Genomic DNA, 23,755 nt, shown 5'->3' with positions numbered 1-23,755 from the left:
CATTGGCAAAAACATAGGTCTGAAAGAGAAGGTTGATCTCGGAGAAAGCTCTAAGCTACCTCAGTCTTTAAATATAGATGAGGGTTCCGAATCTGAATCCTTAAAGCAAATCCCAAAAAGGATGAAGTAGAGCAAATGGTGAAACAGGTGAGTGATAGCATAGTTAAAATAGCATAGATAAGTTTTTTTTTTGCAGGGACGTATTAATTATATTAGTTAACAAATCCGCGAAGAGATATATTTTCCTAAAGCTGAAGACATTTGATATTAAAGTGTTACTTTGGTTACCAATGTTCAAAACAGGAACGTTAAATATTGATTAATTGATTTCTGAAGACATTTGATATTTATTGCTTTTATTAAGTTTTATTATTTACAATAGCAATGCAAAGAATATATTTAATTTTATAAATACAATTACATCTATAACATAATGCATACATTTAATACATATCAGTAATATTTTTTAACTATATCTGTATATAATAAAAATATTATAAATTTGTTTTCTGTTCGACAGACTATTTTTATATTCATCATATTACCAATTTTCTACACATTAACAACAAACTTAAGGAGAGTTGGATTGTATATGTTTTTGGCTCTTAACCCTCCGAAAAAGATGAAAGGCTGCTACGTGTAGATTCCGTAAAATGATCTCGGTGCAAAACATCAGATGGCATTGTTACAACAAGTGTCCCACCATACAATGACTCCATTTCTTCCATTTGCTTAATGAAGGACTCTTCCAAGCGCTAAACCATTGATTATTTGTAGAAAAGATAAGAAAATTAATTGTAACATAAACTTTTGGTATTGTATTAATAAATGTTATTAATTAAAATTTTGTTAATTATTACATACACCCGTAACATTAAATTACATTCATATTATGTACATACCTACATATGTATGTACAGCGATAGACAATCGTTTGTACAACATATTAAATAATAACAAAAATATTATAATATTTCTTTCTCTAATAAAAATTTCAGATAAAAAATTAATTTTAGATAAGACATTCAGTCATGTAATTATTACTTTTGCAGAAAATTGCGCTTTGAACGTTTTCGAAACTAAATTAGGAAACATTTAATCAAAACGTCAAAATTTTGGATTATTTTAAACAAGATTTTTTATTAGTTCCGAATAAAAACTCACGCTATATTAAAAATAGTATAAAACGATAAAAAATGTTTAAAAAATGGTTCATTAATTTTTTAGAGTAAAGTTACAATAAAATTTAAATTTATCTTAAAAAATCCATTTTCTTGATGAAATAAAGACAAAAATTATACTCCTTGCAGTGAAAAGATCTGATCTAAAGATCATTCCTTCACCTTTGATTTAGTCATTACTGTGTCAAAAATTGCTTGTAAACTAAGATTTATACGGAGAGAAAACTGCACTTTCCACTATGCTCGAAATCGAATATGAATTACTTCTAAGTGCTAATATTTTCGAGTGAAAATAATTTAAACTTGTATTGTCTTGGCCATTACAATAGCTTATTGTGCTAACTGAACCAAAACTCCGTAAAAATACCAATTACATTTTTGTTGGAAAATTCTGGTGCACTAATCATTTTTCTTATACAAATTAATTAAATAATATACTTTTATAGCAAATAACTTAATTACTTTCCCTCAAAAGTTAAAAAAAATATATGTTACACACAAACGATTGTCTACCACTGCTCCAAGCTTGTCCGAAGGAAAAAAAATGAAATTTCCAAGTGCATTTACAAAGGGAGTATATCGATTTTTGTCAGTTTTTGCTCAAATTTGGCCATTTAGTAATAAATTTTGAACTTTATTGTAAAGGAAACGTAATGTGCACAGGATAAGCATTTGAGAAAGATATAAAATAAAAAAATTGGTTGCAAATTTTAAAAGTTATTGCAAATTCCCCAGGCCATTAACGTGTCTCACATCACATAAATTCGAAATGTGACAAAAAATATACTTATTTTTGAGATGTATTCTAAAGAAACATTTATCTACTTTAAATAAATATTGTGTTACTCGAATAATAGTTTTTGTCCATGTATGATAACGCGAACTTGTTGTCAGCTATGGTCAAAAAAGTTTGAATTTTTCAACGGCCGCTTCAAATCTCCAATTTCAGTTTTTTTTGGAAATTTGTTCAACTAATTTACAAATTTTAAGAAAATCTCATGGGGATTTATGGACAACAGATAAGTGAATAAAACGGAGAAAAAATTAAATCAATAATTCTTACAGTTAAGCAGTACCTGCGATTAGAACTCATGTACTTAAAAATACTATCCATTTAAATAATGCTGTGTAAAATTATAGCAAATAATAGTTTTTAGAGGACCCCAGATATCGGCGAGATCCAAACTTTAATAATTCTGTTAGAAATGCTTTCGAGAAGATCGCTATTTAAAATCAGCAAAATCGGTCTATAAATAACGGGGATATGAGTAAACATCCGAGACAACCTTTGAAAATTTCATCAAAAAAGACATATTTTTTCATGCTTTGTTAAAAAAGCAACGACAACACTATGAATTGGAAAAAGATGTACATGTGTGTGTAGATGTTTATGGTTTTATTTAGCTCTGTATTTTGTAAGCGAGAGCGGAGACAGTGATCTTTTTACTGTCCTCAAGTAACCTAGAGATTATACTCTTAAAAGTTGTTTTTTTTTGTACTTTTGTACGATTGCCTCCGCAATCGTCTTTTTACTGTCTCTTTGAAGGGTGTAGATTGACGATTGACTTGCTCGAAGGACAAGCCCATGATAAAATGGTCGGTCCCCTGGGTAGTAGCTAGGGTCCACCACAAGTGGAACTGTTGGGTTTTTTTATTTCGTTTAGCGTTGTTGTTGTTCATTTGTCATGTTCATGTTTTGTAGTCGGGAAAAAATTTAAAATTTATAAAACTAATATGTTTAAAATACACTACGGTGAAGGGTATATAAGATTCGGCACAGCCGAGTATAGCACTTCTACTTGTTTGTTTTATATCTGTTATTCCTCTAATGATATAGAGCATTATTTAATTAGCTAGTGTTCTTTCGAATTTTTGAACTTTGGTATTAAATTGCTACCAAGTGCATCAAAGGGTTAATTTAGCTTTCTTTTACTCTATTTAAAATATCGGACTATATACGATAAACTCCAGTAATTGTTAATAAATATTGCCCACAAATAAATATTATTTCGACAATAGCTGAGAACAAGTTTGCATTATTAAGACAAAAACTAATATCCGAATAAAAGTAGATATATTTTAAGTAACAAAATGGTTTTAAGAATATATCCCAAAAAAGTAAATTTCTTTTGTCACATTTCGAATTCATGTGCTACGAAAAACTTTAATGGCCTGGGGAATTTGCTATAACTTTTAAAGTTTTCAAGCAATTTTTGTGTTTTATATATTTACGAAATGCTTACTCTGTGTACGATACGATTCCTTTACAATACAGTTCAAAATTTATTATTAAATGGCCAAATTTGAGAAAAAAGTGAAAAAATATATATTTTCCCCTTGTAAATGCATTTGGAAACTTCAGAGCCTTTGTGGCACCTGTTAGCGTTATGCTATCAGCCTATTTTATTTTTTGGTATGATATAGTTTTACAACCAGGAGAACAATTCTAGAGGAGGGGTGTTGGTCGGTCAAAATTCGCAACGTCGTTTTGTTGGATCACTCTAATGTTCCAGCAAAAACTAGTCACTTTAAACTTTTTTTCTCAGTGGTAACTTAAAAAATTTACAAAAACAAAATACATTACTTTTAAATAAAAATTTCAAAAACGAACACTTTTTAATACACTAACAAGATACTTTAATGCAGAATCATTTTGACCTCAAAATTCAGAAATAAGTTGTTTACACATTTCAGTAAATAGATATATTTAATTCATTGCGATTAGTTGTGTGATAATTTTGATTTTGTAATAAACAGAAGTGAGAGATTAGTAAGAATGTAAGAAAAAGGATAAATAAAGAAAATATTTTATAAAGTCGCTTTTATAACACAAAAGTGAGTAAAATAAGAATAATTTTCAGTTTTCTTATATTTATGGCAAAATTTACTACTTTGACGCACTTTCATCTTAAAAAAAGTGACTTGAAACTGAAACGACTCATCAAGTATTAAAAAGGAAGAACAGTTTCTTTCGAACGAGATTACTTTTTATTCACTCAGATAATATTAAATTAGATTGTTTTAAACTTTAAGCTGTTACGTTATGGCCAAAAGCGGTTATAGGACACGTCATCAATGTATACTGGACATATTGAAAGGTTATACACAATCATCGGATGTGCCTGATCGTATACCAGACACACAATATGTCGGAAACTTTGAAACGCTGATCCCAGATATGGGTCTTAATTGGGGGATGAAGTGGGCCTGGGGTTCTATATTGAAGATCCAAAAGCAGAAATATAGCACCGTTTACCTAATCATAACACAAGCTTCCAGGAAGAAGTACGTTCAATAACGGAATGCGTAAATTGGATTAGAATAAATATGGCGCCCACAGCGCTTAATATTTTTACCGACAGCCAGAAGGCAATTAGGGCGATATCAGGAGATAGAACTAAATCTAAGACCGTATTGGATTGTAAGAAAGCTTTAACTGAGTACTCCCCTAGAGGTAAGGTTCACATCATATGGGTACCAGCCCACTCGGAAGTAGTCAGTAAGAAAGAGCGAATGTAATAGCTTTAAAGGGAAGGGAGCTCGAGGCAATTAACCTGACAAACGCAAAACCATTCGACGCAACAAAAGCTGAACTAAAAATATGGGTGAGAGAATTCCATAAGACTTCTTGGAATAATGAAACAGTGGGTAGCACCACAAAATGAGAGCAAGACGAAAAATCTCCTCAAAATGAGCAAGTCTGAAGTTAGTATGATAGTACGTTTTCTGAGTGGACACACAGGATTACGAGCACATTTATGCAAAATTGGACGTGCGGATTCAGACGTGTGTAGAGCATGCGGAGAGGACATTGAAACTCTTGACCACTTTCTTTGCCACTGTCAGGCATTCATCAAAGTTAGATCCAAGTATCTTGGAAGTGATGTTATTTCAGAAATAACATTAATGACTAACGCTGATTGGAAGATTCTTATGAATTACGTTCAGGAAACTGAGTTTCTGAACACTGAAAAATAATTCATTCAGTTCTTTTTTTTTCATGATAAGGAGCGAACAACAGGCCCTATTGTGGCCTAGGTGTATTTCTTCGGATTTGATGTAGTATACATCCTCCTATCAACCTAAACTAACTTATGGTCAAGGTTTGGATAGAAATTGTTGGCAGGGACATTGCACATATAAACATATGTATGTATGCGGTTAAATTTTTCAGAGTAAAACATTACAAAAAATGAATACGTTATATTAATAGGATGTCAGAAGTAATATGCTTAAGTTTTAAATTAACACAAATTCCGACAAAGAAAATTTAATAATAACAATAACAATGTTAACAATCACCCCTATTCTGTATTTCGATTACGTTTACAAATTCACTTACGTAACGAAAAGGTATTCCACAAAAAACTGAATCGTAGGAAAAAGAAGCAATTCCATTTCGTTTCAATGCTTTACGAATGTGTGTATTCTGCGTTACGATCGTACTTACGTTTTTGTAAGTTGTTGTTTATGTGGCGGAGAGTCGGATCGAAATGCAGAATACTGAAATTGCCAAACGGAGAAAATTTCGATTCGAATTGAAATGAAGAATAGGGGAAATAATAATCGAAAACGGTATTACTTTTTAGGGGATTATGTTATAAAATTTTATTATTGAAAACTATATTATTACGATATCGTTTCAATATCGACCCAGTAGTTTGACAAATGGTCAATGCATACGTAAATAACAGAGATTTATACAAACTAGAGTACATAAACGGAGCTCCGCCTCCCAAATCGAAATTTAATTAAAAGTTCAGTACCCCGTTTCTGTAACTTTGAGTGAGGAGTTCTCACATCGATAAGTGTGAAACAAAAAATTTCATCGTTTCTCGATTTGTGAGTAAAAAGTGTTTCTGTAACTTAAAGTGAGAAGAGGCTGCACGAATTACGTTTTTATTGGAAATTTCCAATAAAACAGCTGTCAAAAACACAAAAATTAAAAGAAGAAAACAAAAATTGCCGAACAAATTTATAAACGAAGAATAAATAAACAAAAAATATTGAAATTAAATGAAAATTGTTCGAAAAATTATCTCACTAAATTTGCCCTTGGCAAATTCTAAGTTTATGTCCACGTACTTTTTTAGCATTTGCTTCTGTATATCCGAAATTCCTCCTATTTTCTAAAAATTAGTGAACAATATTTATTTAAATCTTAAATAATTATAAATATAAAATTACTTTTTCATTGTTTCAGATAATTCATCTTTAAATTAAATTTTATTTACTTAAAAATTTCCTTTCCGCACCGTTTTAAAATGTGATTTTTTAACAGTTCATGTGAGAAACTTCTCACAAAATTTTCTTACAGAAACACTTTTACTCACAAATTTCCAATAACTTAAGTCAAAAAACATAAATGACAGATAGTTCTCACAAAATTTTCTTACAGAAACACTTGCATGTGAGAAATTATATTTTGTTTCATTTCAAATTTTTTTTTCAATTTCACTGTTTCATGCGAGAAACTTCTCGATGCGAGAGTTACAGAAACGAGCCACAGATTATAAAAATATGTATGCATATGTAAATTGAGTACACATAAAATTTTTAATATTTTTTAAGTTTTTAAGATTATATGTGGCATCACTGGATTACTGAGTTGTTTACTTATTATGTTTTGTTTGTTTTTTATTCAAGTATACGTACGTGTGACTTTTGTTTCTATGTATTAGTAACAACTTTAAAAGCTTATAGATCCCAAAATCCTGAACCAATCTTATTAATATATATTCTGCACATCTGCGAAGAAATTCCTTTAAAATTATATATCTTTTGCCGAAATCGGATGTACACGGTAAGAGTAAAGGGGTCAAAAAATCGCTTTGCCTATTAATTATATAGATGTGTAACCATATGATTGACCCCTATTTCTATATATTGGTCCACCAACGTACTACTCGTAAACGAGAGTGAAGACTTTACTGCACCCTGGGTAAACTAGTGAGGGGACACGTAAACATTGTTTTTTTGATTGTACTTCATCACGAATATACCTACTCTTCGTAATCGAGAGCGAAGACAGTCGCCACTTTAATGTACATCAAGTAAGCAAGAGAGTGACAGTCGTCACATAACAGTCCCCTAGTTAACGAGAGAAGGGATACTTGAATAAACTTAAGAATTTAAGGTAAAGTGAAAATAAACAAGTAAGAGTTCTATATTCGGCTATGCCGAATCTTATATACCCTTCACCAAGATGTATCAGTACGCATTTTATTACAAAAAATCAAAAAATACCAATTTTAAAACGGTAAGGTACCAAATGTCCCCATTTTAGGGTTCTCACTTAATTCGCGCTCACTTAATCCAGGATCTACATGCAATTTCATGTTTCTGGGTTCAATATTATAGAAATTTGAAAAAGTATCTATTGAAGAACGAAGAAGTACCAAAAAGTGCCCTTTTATGGGTTATCACTTAATCCAGACTCTACATACTTAATTTCATGTTTTTAGGTTCAATATTATAAAAATTTCAAAAAGTACCTTTTGAAGAACGAAAAAGTACGAAAAAGTCCCCTTCTTATAGGTTTTTTTGAAGAACGAAAAAGTACCAAAAAGTGCCCTTTTATGGGTTATCACTTAATCCAGACTCTACATACTTAATTTCATGTTTTTAGGTTCAATATTATAGAAATTTCAAAAATTACCTTTTGAAGAACGAAAAAGTACCAAAAAGTCCCCTTTTTCATACATTTCATGTTTCTAGTTTCAATATTATAGAAAATTCAAAAAGTACCTTTTGTAGAACGAAAAAGTACGAAAAAGTCCCCTTTTATAGGTTCTTACCTAGTCAAGGTCCTACATGCTAAATTTCATGTTTAGAAGGTTCAATATTATAGAAAATACAAAAAGCACCTTTTGTAGAACAAAAAGTACCAAAAAGTCCCCTTTTAGAAACATTTCATGTTTCTAAGTTCAATATTATAGAAAATTCAAAAAGTACCTTTTGTAGAAGGAAATAGTACCAAAAAGTTACTTTTTAAAGGTTCTTTCCTAGTCAAGGTCCTACATTCTAAATTTCATGTTTCTAGGTTCAAGTCCCCTTTAATGTGTTCTCGTCTAATCCGGGTTCTACGTACTTAATTTCATGTGTCTAGCCAATAACAACGTAAGGTAACGTCATGTTCATTCTTTGATTTGTGTTTATAAGCAAGAAACCACAATAACAAAAAATTTACGGTTTGATAATGTGTTCTGTTTTTTATTGTTTTGTATAAGCATGCACGAAAAATGTAAATTTTTCATGAAATTTTCAGAGGTGGTCTCGGATTTTTACTCATATCTTCGTTATTTATGGACCGATTGGAGTGATTTTAAATAGCGTTCTATTCGATCGTATTTCCAAAAGAATTATTGAAAATTCGGATCTCGTAGATATTTGGGGTCTTCTGAAAACTGATTTCAACATACACACAGACAGACGGACATGGCTAAATCGACTCCGCTATCTATAAGGATCCAGAATATATATACTTTATAGGGTCGGAAAATTATATTATAGAAATTACAAACGGAATGACACTTCTCACGAAGGTGAAGGGTGTAAAAACATTTTGTCTGAGTGCAAAGACAACGAACAGTTATACTTTCATCACTTTTTAAGTTATTTTATTTTTATGCCAGTTGACCTTAAGGAGTTGTTTAGACAGTTTTTGCGGAATTTTTTTTGTGTGCATTTTAAAAAAATTTAATTAAAAAATAGTCCAATTTAAATAAGAAATATTTATAATTTGGAAGAGTGAATTTGTTTAAGACGAGTTAAAACAAAAAACTGCACAAATTACGGAAAATAAATCTTTTCTTAATGTAATAAATTCTATTCTATCAGGTCCCCAGATATCGGCGAGATCCAAATCTTCAATAATTTAGTTAGACATGCTTTCGAGAAGATTGCTATTTAAAAGCAGCAAAATCGGTCTATAAATAACGGAAATATGAGCAAAAATCCAAGACAACCTCTGAAAATTTCATCAAAAAAGCCACATTTTTTTCATACTTTGTTAGAAAAGCAACAACAATACTGTTAATTGGATAAAAATGTACATGTGCGTGTGTAGATGTATTTGGTTTTATTCAGCTGTGTATTTTTTTATGTTTGGATGCTGTTGGCGTCATTGAGTTGTATATTTTGTTTTTGTAAATTCTGTTCGTATATTTAGAAATCGGTTGGTTTTACTGTGTTGTTTATTTTGTTTTTGTTTTTCTGTGTTTTTAGTTATGTGTGTTTAGATGTCTGTTGTTTTAGATGCCTTGTGAATTTTGTGTTTTATTTCGTTAGCGTTGTTGTTGTTCATTTTGTTTTTCTTTTGGTGTAATAATAATGTAGACGGGAAAAATTTCAAATTTATAAAACTAATATGTTTAAAATACACTATGGTGAAGGGTATATAAGATTCGGCACAGCCGAATATAGCACTCTTACTTGTTTTATTTTAGAGTTATTAGAGCTAGTATTGTGACTGACACCCAAGAACCCATTTGGTGATTACCATCCATTGACTACTTTTGACTACCTCTTGACCTCATTGTAGACTTCCTCTTCTGACAAGCCTATGTTAAAATGGTTTGTCATCTGGGTAGTCGGGTGGCTAGGGGCCACCATAAGTGGTATGTGAAGTGGTTAATTCGGGACTGTCGCGCCTAACTGCTGGTGATGTATGTATGTATGTATGTATGTATGTATGTATGTATGTATGTATGTATGTATGTATGTATGTATGTATGTATGTATGAATGTTTGTATAAAATATTTTTCAGAGTAATCAAAACACCTTCTAAAATGATGCACAGTGGAGTCTGCCTGAACAAAACATAGCTTTTTTTCAATTTTTTTAAACAAAGTTTTCTAAAATTTTCTTTAGGAAATATTTTTATAACATTTTTATTTCGCGAACGCATCTTAATGCATCTTCCCAAAGATTTTTAGATCTTCTAATGGAAAGTTCTTCTTACAATATATAGGGATCCGAATTTCGTGACATTTATTTAGTTAGTTTGAAATTTTCCCTTCGAAAAAAATGAAAATTTAGAGGGAACAATATTTTCACTTCTATTGTCAATAGGGTTGTTTTACTTTATGCTAAGTATACTTAATGCAGATCCCAATTTGCGATTCGTTATAATGTACTAAACACGATAAAATTTAAAACAATTTTTATTAAAAATATCCTCAGTTCCCTACCAGTAATTGGAGATCTGCAATCTTTTCACAGCCATTTCGATAAAAAGGGAAAATAATATTCCTCCCCAACCCACTAACAATGAAATTGTGGAACAAAAATATCCTATAAAAAATTTAAAATTATTTAAAACAATTTTTATTAAAAATATCCTCAGTTCCCTACCAGTAATTGGAGATCTGCAATCTTTTCAAAGCCATTTCGATAAAAAGGGAAAATAATATTCCTCCCCAACCCACTAAAAATGAAATTGTGGAACAAAAATATCCTATAAAAAATTTAAAATTATTTTTGCCATATTCAGTTCAAAATTACGGAATTTTAAAGACCCATTTAAAAAAAATAAAATATAATATTTTATTTATTTTATTAAACTGAGGTCATTCCAAACATAATATTTTTTTATTTTATTTTTTTTTATTTTTACCAATTTCCTATATTTGATTTTCCAATTAACCACCACAATATTTTTTTTCGAAATCCTTGAATGTTTGTGGAAAATCCCAGATGGGCTATTTACGGACTTGAAAAGAATTTCACCTGAACACGTGGGGAAATTTTTTTCACCTGTGGAAACCTCACCCAGACTTGAAAAACAAACATAAACGTCTTTATAATTATCTGATATAAATCTAAAAATTTACTAAAAAAGAAAGCTAACTAAATACTTAAAAATTTTAAATAAGAAATGCTAATATACTAAATTAAATACATGCTTATTATAGACATAACCTAAGCCTAAACTACTTAAAACTATTAAATAATTTAAAATGTTCTAAAAACTAAAACTTAAATCTAATAATTTACCTAAATATTTCTAAAAATCAAGATTTTACTATACTAAAACTTGTTCAAAGAAAATAATGCCCGTAATTTTAACAAATAGGTATTAATCAGTGCATAATTACCTTTGGTGTAAAAATATTTGGTAATTTTAATTCATAGGTACTAATTTTGAATTATAAAATCTTCTTCAAATTTAATAATTAATCTATTTAATATCATAAGTGTTTGATCAAATTATTAAGATATAAATGCTATATCTAAATGAAAAATTTTCATTAAAAAAAATTACAAATCATCTTTGAAGACATTACTATTGAATTTATTAAATTTTCCTAATTGAAGATTTAAAATAAAAATGTCATAAATAACAATAAAAAACATAATTTTGCCTAGTTCTACTATCCCCTACATTCATAATTTGTACATTAAATATAATATTTAAAAGAGTCTGGATTTAGTTTCATGTCATCACGTTATGTGTAATGTTCAAGAGTTAGACTTGAGCCTTTTCTTGTTTTCTTTGTTTTGCTTTATGTAGGGTAGAAGGGGACCATACGCCACTTTTTTTGAGGCGGCCTCAAATTAAAACCACAAGACATATTCTAAATTTTTTTCTTGGTTCGGATACTTATATACATATGTTGGCTTTAGTTTTATTCCTTTCAATATTTCCTAAGTCATCCTCATGTACATATTTTTTTAACTTTTCCGCACTGACCAAAAACGGCGATACCGCCCCATCCATGGGGTAAATGTGCCAAGGGGATGGGGCAGATTTGTCATTAGTGAAATAATAGAAAAAATTACAAAAATAAAAACTTATTTTTCTGTTTTATATTTTAATTCATTAAAAAAGTATAATAAACCAAATATTTATTGTTTTTTACAAAGCTTAACAAAAAAATTAAAACAATTTATTACAGAGTATTTCTATATTTTAACCAAATTTTGTTCTACATCACAAGCATTACATATATTTGGCGCACGTGCCCCACGGGCAGTTCTGGGGTTTAGTTTCAATTTTTTCGAAAATTGTTCACTATTATTCACCTAATTGTTCACTATTACTGACGTTCTAATACTGACCAATATATTTTTTTATCAAAAAAACAAGTTTCACAACCCTTTGAAAAACAATTAATCATGTCTGCCTCCCATCATATGTAATGTAAATGTTTCAAATTTTCAGTGATGATAGATAATCGATATACGAAAACAAAATTTGATAATGCGATAAAATCGATTACTCAGATTTCAAGATATTCGTTTTGGCAGATGTGCCCCTATGGCATATGATCCCCCTTCTACACTATATTTTGTTTACTTTTAATAAATTATTTTGTTAGATATTGTAGAATGCAACTATAATTTTTTTCTTAAAAGGGAAGGAAAACTAAGATAAATTTTAACAAAATGTAATGTAGTTTGTCAGTCTATATAAGGGACAGATATTAAAAATTATCTAGATTACGTTGTATGTCAAGGCGTTGACTGTTAGTCAGTTGGGTGGCAATAAAATTACCCTTTATGGTATCACACCTCACCATGATTTTGTTCTGCATTTCAGTATTCTTTTTAGATTCGAATTTGATACTCTTTGTCAATGATAAGCATTAAGAGTATTTATATGTTTATGCGCTTCATACCAAACTGCCAAATACAGCTAGTCGGAAAATCTATGTAAATGAATGCAATATAGAAGATTGCTTTTATATAGCACTCATCGAACAGAATTCATATATAATAATTTTTATTACAGACAAAATAAGATGGTTTTATAAATTATTTTTTAGTAAATAATAATATAAGAAAGCTTCCCCACAAGTATTTTGTGAAATGTTTGGAAAACAAATTAATTCAAAGTACTAAAAATAAAAAAATAGTTATTTAACCCTCCGTCATGCGCATGTATCTGGCCAGATATTTTACAAATTTAACTGTGTTTTTAATATATTTCTAATTTGGTTAGAAATATTGTTAGATATCGTAATATTGTTACTAAAATGGCATATTTTTCATATAAATGTACTGAAATACATAAAGTATCTCACCAGATACATGCGCTACGTACGTGACTATCGGAACATGTGCATGACGGAGGGTTAAATACAGAGCATTCTAGATACACCACTCATGTCTTGTGCTGAATATCGGATATATGGTTTTAAATGGACGCTACTGAAACACTACAAAACTGGTCTAAATCAAGTATAGCCATCGTAGTTCCAGCCTTTGTCAAGTTATTAGCAACACCATTTCCAGTTATATATCGTGTCTTCTTACCCAAATAAGAGAACTATCATCTCGTCATCGTATTAACAGGTTGAATGCCAGTATAGATTCTGATATACCCATATCCGATATTATCAATGCCTATTTATTGTCTTTTTTATTCCCTACACCACTTTAGTGGGGAGGGTATATTGGGTTTGCCCCGAGTAGCTCATAATTATGTTTAATATACTCGTATATCGACAAAAAGCGGCACAACTAAGTTTTATACTAGCCTTGAAGACCCTGTAGAATTTCGGGCCTCTCTTGACCCAAGTCCCTTTACAAAACCATCTACCACCCCCTTCAAAACATGAGTTTAATGTCCACAATTCGCTTAAAAAGATTAGTGCCATAGTGAAATTCAGCATAAAAACATTTAATGTAACGGTAAATTCATCCTCCAATTTTTATGAGAATCGCCTCAAACAGGGGGTTTGGAGAAGCCCCCATATAAAGCATATTTCAGAAAATTAGTTTTTTAACAATAAATTGCTTAAATTTATCGGAGGCCAATAGTATCTATGCCTATTTATTGCCCTTTTTATTTTTGATATTTCAGCTTGTATGTTAGTAGAGTCATTTTAAGTCTAAAAAATTACTCAGTAAATAATGCAATTCGATTTAAAAATAGGCCGAACTGTTTAAAATTTTATGATCCTGCTTATTTTTTAATCAAAAACTATTAAAATTCTCTTATTTAATATTTTATAATGTATAAATTTAGCATCGGTATTTTAAAATCCCAAAAATCCACGGGATTTCATTTTTACAAATCCCGGTTTTCGGTGCTTTCAAATCCCGAAAATCCCTAGATTTTTGGCAATTCCCGTATGGCATCCCTAGTACATACATACAGTGACACAACATCATTTTTTGCCTATCTTTTTTAAGAGAATTTTGTTTTTTGTTCATAAATAAAATTTAAATCAGGTAAAAGTAAATTTTTGTTAAAAATAGATTGTGTAAAATCTTTAACTTTAACAGATAAGGAAAACCAAGAAAACAATAAAATATAAATTTTGGTGCATTTGTTGTTGTATTTTATTATTTTTGATCAGAATTTGCAAGTCAATACAGTATTTTGCATTTATAGAATTCGAGTTCATTTCGTTGGATTTTTCTAATTATTATTTAATTACTTTTTGGAATTTATAATTTTAATTTGTAAAAATTTTAAAAATCATATCCTTATGATGTTATTTGCTTTAAAAATGCTTAAAGGAAAATAATGATTCAATTTCAATATAAAAAATTAGTTTAGTGTAAATCAATGAAATACAATTAATAGATGTTTAATCAATATCATTAAAAAAATATAAAATAAAGTAATTGATGAAATGACTCAATGAATTATTTGAAAAATCGCAAAGGGAGGCGACTTTTATCCAAGGAAAATCATTGAACCCCTCATTTATCTTTTCCAAAGTCTATACATGAACTAGGAAGAACACTTGGGGTATTCACACGGAGTGCTATCAAGTATTGTCATAAAATACTAAAGTTTTATGATAGTTTAAAAAAATGTTGTTGTGCTTCAAAGAAAAAAGTCTTAAAATAATAACAGCTTCTATGATATGTTTATAGTTTTGTCATACCTAAACAGTGTAAATCAAAGTCGAAATATAAAAACTCTTCATCGAGCCGGTGATAGTATGTATTTAGAAGTTGCAGCAATTGAACATGTGTAATATGTACGTAAACATGACGCAAATTTGTGCAATGTTCTATAACTTCAAAATTAATTAGATTTTTTTAATATATTTATAAATGTTATTAATTTTTTAAATTTAAATAAAAAAATAAAAGGAAGAAAATTTTGTTTGTTTTTTCCTACTGGCAGCTACCGAACGTATTAAAACATAACAGTCATCAGAAAATATTTCCGGCTTAGTCATTAACAGTTGTTTATGTTTTTAAACTATTTCGTTTTCCAAATTAAAATTTTTATAAAAACGGACTTATGAGGGTTGCTCACAGCAGTCATATTTTTTCTTGTTATTATTTTAATATATATTACTTTATGACGACCGTAAAATCCCCTATGTTTAAATTTAAATAAACATACCTTAGGTTGCTTGGAACCAATAAAACTGTCGCGTGGTACAGGAAAAATACCTAATTTATATTTTTACAAATAATAACAAATACACTTACATATATTAAGAAAGCCAAATCAAAAATAACTATCCAGATCCAAATACACCTACTGTATTGTATTTATAAATTAAGTATTTAAATTTTAAAATATGAGGTAGAAAATGAAGATTTTAGCATGTAAATGTTATATAGTGGTATATGGTGATGTTCCTATACTTAGAGTGGCTAGGATGATATAAAGCCATAGATCCAGAACGATTAATAATATAAACAATCATAGTACCAGAAAACAAAGCTAATATTGTATTTTATAATTTATGTATATAATATAAATTTTAAAATTCTTGTTACTTTTAGTAAAACAGAGTTACAACAGATTTTTTATCCAAAAACGTTACCTGGTCGCGGTAGGAGTATACTTCGTATATTTCGATATTATGTGATAAATGTTGCTACTAGGTAAATACTTTTCATATTTTGTTAAATAATCATAATGTACATAGATTTGGTATTTCAAAAAGATGTAAAACACAAAAATTGGTTGAGAAATGTGAATGTTATTAAAAATTCCCCAGGCCATTATCGTCTCAGATTAGGAAATGTGAAAAAAATAACTTTTTTTTGGAAAATATTCTAATAAAACAATTTTATTACATAAAATATACATATCTATATTTACTCGAATATAACATTATGTTCTTATAAGATATAGTGAACCTCTTCTCAGTTATGAAAAAAAATAATTTTTTACACGGCAGTCTCAAAACTCCATTTTCAGTTTTCTTAAATCTTTGTAAAACATTTTTCAAAACTTTTGAATCATCACCGTGGAATGGTCAATAGATTAGGGTATAATACGATGAAAAAATTAGGTCAATAACTCTTATAGTTAAGCTGCATCTGTGATTTGAATTCTGCGAATTTTGTGAAAATCTCATTTTTTTATAATATCTCAAATTTTGCAATATTTGAAAATTCTCATTAACACATGTCGAAATATTATTTATTTGTTTGCTATATTTTCTAAAATTACTGGAATTTATAAAATATGGTTTAATATTTAAAATAACAACAACAAAAAATTAACCATTTAAATTTTTTTTAAATTATATAAAGCATTATTAAAATTGATTTATTAAACTTTTTGAATATATTGCACCCAAGTGTTGTTAAGGGTTAATTTTAAATTTTGTTGGTGTTATTTTAAATATCGGAGCATATATTATAAATTCCTGTGATTTTAGAAAACAAATAATATTTCATGTTTTAATGAGAATTTCCAAATATTGCTAAATTTGACCTTTGACCTCCAAATTGTACGCCTTAGGATTTCCCATATTTTATATTATCCGAGAAATAATATTCTGTAAATATTTTGTTTAAAATGTATAACAGTAAATAATTAGGATATTTTTTTATCAGTTTGATAAAAAAATAAATAATATTATTTCTCGGATAATATATGTACATGAAGTTATATATAAATCGGTAAATCCTTAGGCGTACAATTTGGAGGTCAAAGGTAAAATTTTGCAATATTTGGAAATTCTCATTTTCACATTTATTACATAATATCGAAATATTTGAAGTATGCTTCTACCGCGACCAGTTCACATTTTTGGAGACACAATCTTGTAACTCTGTTTTACTAAATTTATGTTATTTACCGTTCTGGAGTTATAGCTTTATGGCCAAAAATATGCATTTTCTCAAATTTTGAGCGATTGGCGGCACATGTTAACGTGTTTTAATTGAGCTCAAATTTCCCTTTCAATATCTGTAAAGGGGAATTATTTTGTGGGGTTAAAACGAACAAGATTCCGACATTTTTTCCCATATATACACATACATGTTTGGTTGTAATATTTTACGATTACTACTTTTGTCATCCTCTTAAAAAAATACCTAAAATAACGAATTATTTCCCTACGTATATTGGGCAATTTGCTCGAAACGCCATTGATTTTCTGATGTTAATTTAATAATATTGGCCCGACAACATCAAGTTAAAATATTAAACGTTTAAAGTTAACTGGATCAACATATTGAAGACAAATAAAGGGTCACTTCAGTTTCGGAAATATATTTAGTCCTTTCGAAAATTATTATTGAACTAGAATACCAGTAACATTAATTTAATTGTTAGACTCAAAATTGAAGCCACTGACTATGCACAAAATGTCAGTTTATTTCTAAAAAATATCAGTGTATTTTTTTAACTGTTAAAAGAAAACTTGTCTTTTTATGTTTAAGAATTTTTAAAAAATTTGTCCCTTTTATGAATAAAATTTCAGTTGGGTAAGTGTGCGAATTATTGGAAATAAAAATTATAAAATCAAGTCACAAAAAAGTTATAAACAAATTTGGAGATCGATTTTTCATATAAAATTCAAATACATATAAGGCAACTTTTTTAATCGCATAGAATGATTTAAGGAAATTTGCCCTAAATGTATTTGAATTTTATATAAAAAAATTAAAAATTTTTTTCCCTAAAATATTTCTTGTAAAGATAGTTTTCAAAGATATACTATAAATATATCATACATACATACATATATTTTATATTATACATCTTCATTAAAATTTTTGTTTGATAACTTTTAAAGAAAAAAGTAAGAGTGTTATATTCGGCGATATAACACGGCGATATACCGTTATTTTATAACGGTAGTAATATTTTCGAAATAAGGGGTTTGATAGGGAGACTAACGTTTTGAAATAAGTCATTTTTGCCGAATTGTATCATAATACTAAAATGATTCAATGAGTTATTCAAAACCAAGCATTTTTTGAGGAGGGTTATTTATGAATGTGATTTTTAAAGTAAGTCAGATTCGTATGAAATTTTCAGAGAGGTTTGAGTTACTATACGTATGGCAGTATGTGTTTGGGTGCCACTGATTTAAGCATAATCCGGAAGACTACAAGTATGGAGATTATGTTAAAACATGGATCGATATTGCCCTATTCTAATACAAATATTTCTTGTCAGTGTAAAATATTGCGAAAAATTTAATTTTCTTCAGTCCATTCCTTCGTACGGAAGGGCATGTCAAGATTGTTTATATTTTATGGGGTCTACAATGTGCTACAAAAGGACAAAACTACTTTTTGACAGCATTAGGAAAGATCGGGTCGAAAAAATTATTAATAAACCAATAAGCCAAAGGCAAAATTTTTTTTTATACCCCTAAATTTACTTAAATTTATTAGGTTTTTTTTCAACAAGCATTAAATTTGACATCATATATGTATATTTTAATCAGTTTTCAAAATATACCAAATTTTTGTATTTAATTCATATGTGTGGTGCTAAGCCCCCCATTGAAAGTCCGCCCGTTATTCTCTAAATGTTCACATGAATGTGTTCAGATGAATATTGAAGTAATTTGTGCAAAATTTGAAGAATCTAGTTCTATTAGTTTCCCAGTTATTTAATTTATATGGGAGGTACCAAGTACCCCATTGGTAGTCCGCCTGTTATACTCTAAATGTCCATGTAAAATTTTAAGATTCTAGCTCTAATAGTTTCTCAGATTACGAATTTTTTAATTTTATTCAAATAAAATTTTTAAAACTTTTATGGAAATGTTGTGGATTATTTTACTAAAAGTTGGTTTACATGAGATTCCCTCATTGCCTCATTTTATTTTTTAAATATATATGAGAAAATCTTTTTTTATTTTAGATTTTAACAACTTTATGCATTAAAAATTAGTTCGTTAAATATCCTGATAATAAAGTGATAACGAATTTTTATTCACAAGACTTGAAAAAATACGTCCATAAAATTTTGTGGAGAGTATTTCCATGTTGAAAAAATTAACACTTTGTTAAAATTTCCTGCTACATTCTATCCAAAATGCTACATTTTTTAGATCGTATTGGTACCAGCCCACTCGGGAAAAGGGCGAATGTAATAGCTTTAAATGGAAGGGAACTATAGCAGTTAACCTGACAAACGCAAAACCATTCGACACAAACAAAAGCAAAAATCCCATAAGGCCTCTTGGAATAATGAAACAGTGGGCAGAACTACGAAGATCCTATGGGGCGACTATAGCAAGTCTGAAGTTAGTATGATGGTACGTATTCTGAGTGGACACACATGTTTACGAGCACAAAAAATAATGTATGATATGTTTCAAAATGTTTCGAGACAACGTATGAGTTCTATTACCAAACCCAGTGTTACAACAAAAAAGCAATAAGTATAATTAAGAATTTACTTTTAATCGACAAGAATGCAAATAGTCCATGACAATAATTTGTTTACATTACTTTTTTTGAAACCCTATTTTCTATACCTTTTATACTAAGTTAGGATTTATCTAACTACTTATTTTTTCTTCCTTAAAAAAGTGTAGAAATAAATTCTAACTATTAAAGCACAAAGTGCATAACATCAGTGAATAATATTTAAGGTAAAGTTAAATATTTAATAAACTTTTTATTGAAAAAACTAAAATAGTTCGATTTTTTTCTTTTTTTCACACAAATGAGTATTTTGTCCAATCGAGCCGGATTTTGGAATTCGAAATTCTTTGGATGTATATACTTTTTTATACTTTTTTATTTTTTTAAAGAAAGTGCGAAAAATAAATCTAATAAAATCGTGTGTGATAAATGCTATATATAACTAATAACAAATAAAATAAAGAAGAAGTGAAGTAAATAAAGGATATTGTGTTTATCTACCTTGTACATAATCTTAATATACACCCTACTTTCGGTCAGTTTGACTAATATTAAAGTTGGTTATTATTAAAACCTTTTTTCTCAGCTTTTAATAAAGATTGCACCTATTTGAAATTATTAATAAATTAATTGTTTTTCTTATATTAAATAAATTGAATTAAATTATTAAATTTATTTTATTTAATCGCATTTTAAATTAAAATAACTATGTCTGTGCTGCTCTTGCTCTCTTTATTAAAGCTTCTGATGCTCTAAAAAGCTTTGAGGCTAATATGAATGGTCTTGAGGAAGAAAGACACACTGTTTTTAGCTTAGAGGTTCATTCCGAGGAATTGAAGGTTTTAATGAACGAGGTTAAGTCAACCTATCAGATATACATAGACTATTTAGCTTCTCAACATAACCCGTACAATCAAAGGATCAGGCGACTTATAAAGCATTCGTTAAAGAACGATTACACAGTATGCCTAAGATCAAAATGCTAATAATTCTCCAGTAGTTAGCTAGAACAATACGAAAACTTACCACAGTTTGGTAGTACTGCCCTCTTAGGGATCTATTTACTGTTTTATACGTATATAATACACGTCTCACCAACATAGAAAGGATGTGTCATCTTATAAGTAAAACTAGTGGTGATGTAAAGGAAATTGAAGCCAAAGATCCTATTTCGAATTTAGGATTTGATATAGCATGGAATAAGCCTTAGCTAGAGCTGCTTATGAAAATCCACTGCAAATTAGTCTATAAAAGACAAATGAAAATGCTGCAAATTAGTCTATAAAAGACAAAATCATATGTCTGTTTGGAAATATTTGGCTGCCTTTCTGATGGAAAGAATTCAGACGTTAGAATGAATTAGGGAAGTTCCATAATCAAAAAAATTATCACCTCCGAAGATGAAAACGCACCACGCCAATCTTCTTCCCTGTTTGCATTTTATGCAAGAATCAAAGCCATTTTCTACAGTATTGTAAAAGATTTAAAAAGCTTTCGGTAATAAACAGATTCTCGACTATTAAGAAACATCACTATTGCAATAATTGTTTAAAACGAAATCATGAATAGAAAATCTACTCTTAGGGGCAGATTTATATCCACAAATTATTATGGATTGAGTTAGAAAGGATTTAGGGACATTAGTGGCTCATAGAACTATTTTCGGCTGGATTATTACTGGTCCAGTTTCTGAGTCTTCAATTTAGGTATACTACAATAGAGTTAAATTTTCTGATAAAAGATAATTTGAATAGTACCTTACTTAGGTTCTGGGAATTAGAGAAACCTCATATGTCCGCACATGATTGTATGTGTGGGGACAATTATTGGAAAACTACTCGTCGAAATTCTGATGGTCGATGCGTCAAATAATTTGACGCATTGAACTGTGATATAAAACAAATATATAGGCAGATTCGACTTGATAAATCTTATACTCCATTTCAGCGAATTTTTTTCGTGATACTTCGACGGTGTTAATTGTGGACTTAGAGGATCGAATAGTAAAACGCTTCATTTTTTCGAATTATAAAAATATTCTTGAAAGATTTTCTTCTCTTGATAGGGCAATTCGAGTGATAATCTATATATTTAGATTTTTCTACAATACGCTCATTAAAATCAAAACTCCTATAAGTGGTGACAAATATTGAAAGTAAAACTACGTTTGGCCATTTTGGCTCAAAAAAATAAATTATGTAGAAGAATACAAATGTCTTTTGGATAAAAGACCTGTATCTTCGAAAAGTCTTTAAACCAAATCCCCTTCATTAGTCTATACCAGGCGCAAACTCGGAAGATCCAAAATTTACAGTTTACAAATCATGGGTTTTAAAATAGCCACAAAATGTTTATTTATTGAAACATTACAAAATAAGGTCCCTTTCACAAAATTACTTTAACGACATGAGTTGTATAAGAAATAAATAACTGGGTTAATAATATCAGTATTATTGTGAAATTCCACACAAACAGGAACAAAAATCACTTTACCAAATTTAGTGACGATCGGCTCATAATTGATCCTACCCCTCATATTAGATCGCTATTAGAAAATGACCCAATCGCTCTTAAGTGACTTAACAATAGGAGTTAGCGACAAAATTCGACACACACAAGTTCTATAGTTTATTTGATGAGGATCGTAACATAATTAACCAGTCCCCTTACATATGGTCTACTTCAGAAAATGACTCTAACGCGCATAACTGATCTAATAATATCATTATTGACCATACCCCCATATAATTTCCACGTAAGGAAATTACTTTAAAGATCAAAACAGGCTTTATAATACCTTTATAAGAACACAAATATCTGTACAAAATTTAATAAGGATGGATTCAAAATTGACCCTACCCCACACATAGAAAACGTCTAAAATACAAGTATAGTGATGAAAATTAACACAAACAAGTTTTATAGGAACTATAATCTCATTACCAAACATAATACGCTTTCTGGTACATTATTTATAGCCAAGAATTTTATGTTAAAAATATATAAATCTTTCATTAAAACGACATTTTTTGGAATTTATAATTATGATTTACATCTTATCGTAGGAGCCATATAGTAGTATAAAGGCGAAACTAATTGTCAAACTAATAAGTCCCCTTTCAAAGACCTAACTGGTGAGAATGTATTAGTAGAAGCACAAAAATAAACACAGTTGTTCAAAAGGTACTAATAAAAAATGTATTTTTTGGATGTTATTTTTCGTGTGTTATTAATGGAATATTCTAGTGAATGAAAATATTAGTTAATTATTCTTTTCAAAATATATTTTATCTCAAAACATATTATAAACATGACATTTTGTTATTTTTATCTGCACTAATGCAAAATTAAAAAAAGTATATAAAATACTTTTTTAATTTTCAATACCAAAACGTAGAACTTTTCTTTTTTCAGTTTTTATTAAAATGAAATGTCAATGAATAAAAAAAAATTTTCGTTAGTAAAATATATAAAATTTTCGGAGTTTGAAATAAATGAAAAGTGTCGCAAAAAATAATAAACATTAAGTTTAAGTGATAAGAAAAACTAATATGTTCTAATATCCTCGAAGAAAATTTGAAGTTTTGTGAGTGCGTTTAGTTCTCACAAGTTTGTTTTTTCTCTCAGAGTTCGTCAGTGTGAAAAGAATAAAAATTTTTGTTTGAAAACCTCTTCAGTTTCGCTTATATGTACTACTATATGGTAGGAGTCATATAGTAGTATATAAGCGAAACTAGTTGTCAAGGACCTAAGTCCCCTGTCAAAGACCTAACTGGTGAGAATGTATTAGTAGAATCACAATTAATTTTCAATACTAAAATGTACAGCTTTTCATTTTTCAATTTTAATTAAAATAAAATGTAAATGTAAAATATAAATTATTTTCGGGGTTTTAAATAAATGAAAAGTGTTGAAAAAATAATAAACATTAAGTTTAAGTGATAAGAAAAACTAATAAGTGGTAATATCCTCGCAATTTTGTGAAGAAAATTTGATCTTTAGTGAGTGCGTTTAGTTCTCATAAGTT

The 23,755-nt window shown here is 29.0% G+C and overlaps 1 protein-coding gene across 5 annotated transcripts in view; it reads right to left on the bottom strand.

The window, feature by feature from the left end:
* Positions 1-323: 323 nt before the first annotated feature.
* Positions 324-23,755, bottom strand: part of LOC111683044 (serine/threonine-protein kinase 10) — a 93,507-nt gene continuing 70,075 nt past the window's right edge. For 3 of the 5 annotated variants that reach the window (XM_046955340.1, XM_046955341.1, XM_046955343.1), the window contains one exon: positions 649-755. Coding sequence is in view for 2 of the 5 variants with exons in the window: in XM_046955342.1 (XP_046811298.1) it covers positions 606-755 (150 nt within the window). In the remaining 3 variants the exon portion in view is untranslated. Of the gene's footprint in view, positions 756-23,755 lie in introns of all 5 variants that reach the window. The other 2 variants (XM_046955342.1, XM_023445076.2) reach the window with 1 other exon arrangement.

The sequence above is a fragment of the Lucilia cuprina genome, chromosome 6 (assembly GCF_022045245.1).
Source record: "Lucilia cuprina isolate Lc7/37 chromosome 6, ASM2204524v1, whole genome shotgun sequence".
NCBI lineage: Eukaryota > Metazoa > Arthropoda > Insecta > Diptera > Calliphoridae > Lucilia > Lucilia cuprina.
The sequence above is the reverse complement of the archived record's forward strand: the minus strand, read 5'-3'. Positions and strand labels throughout refer to the sequence as shown.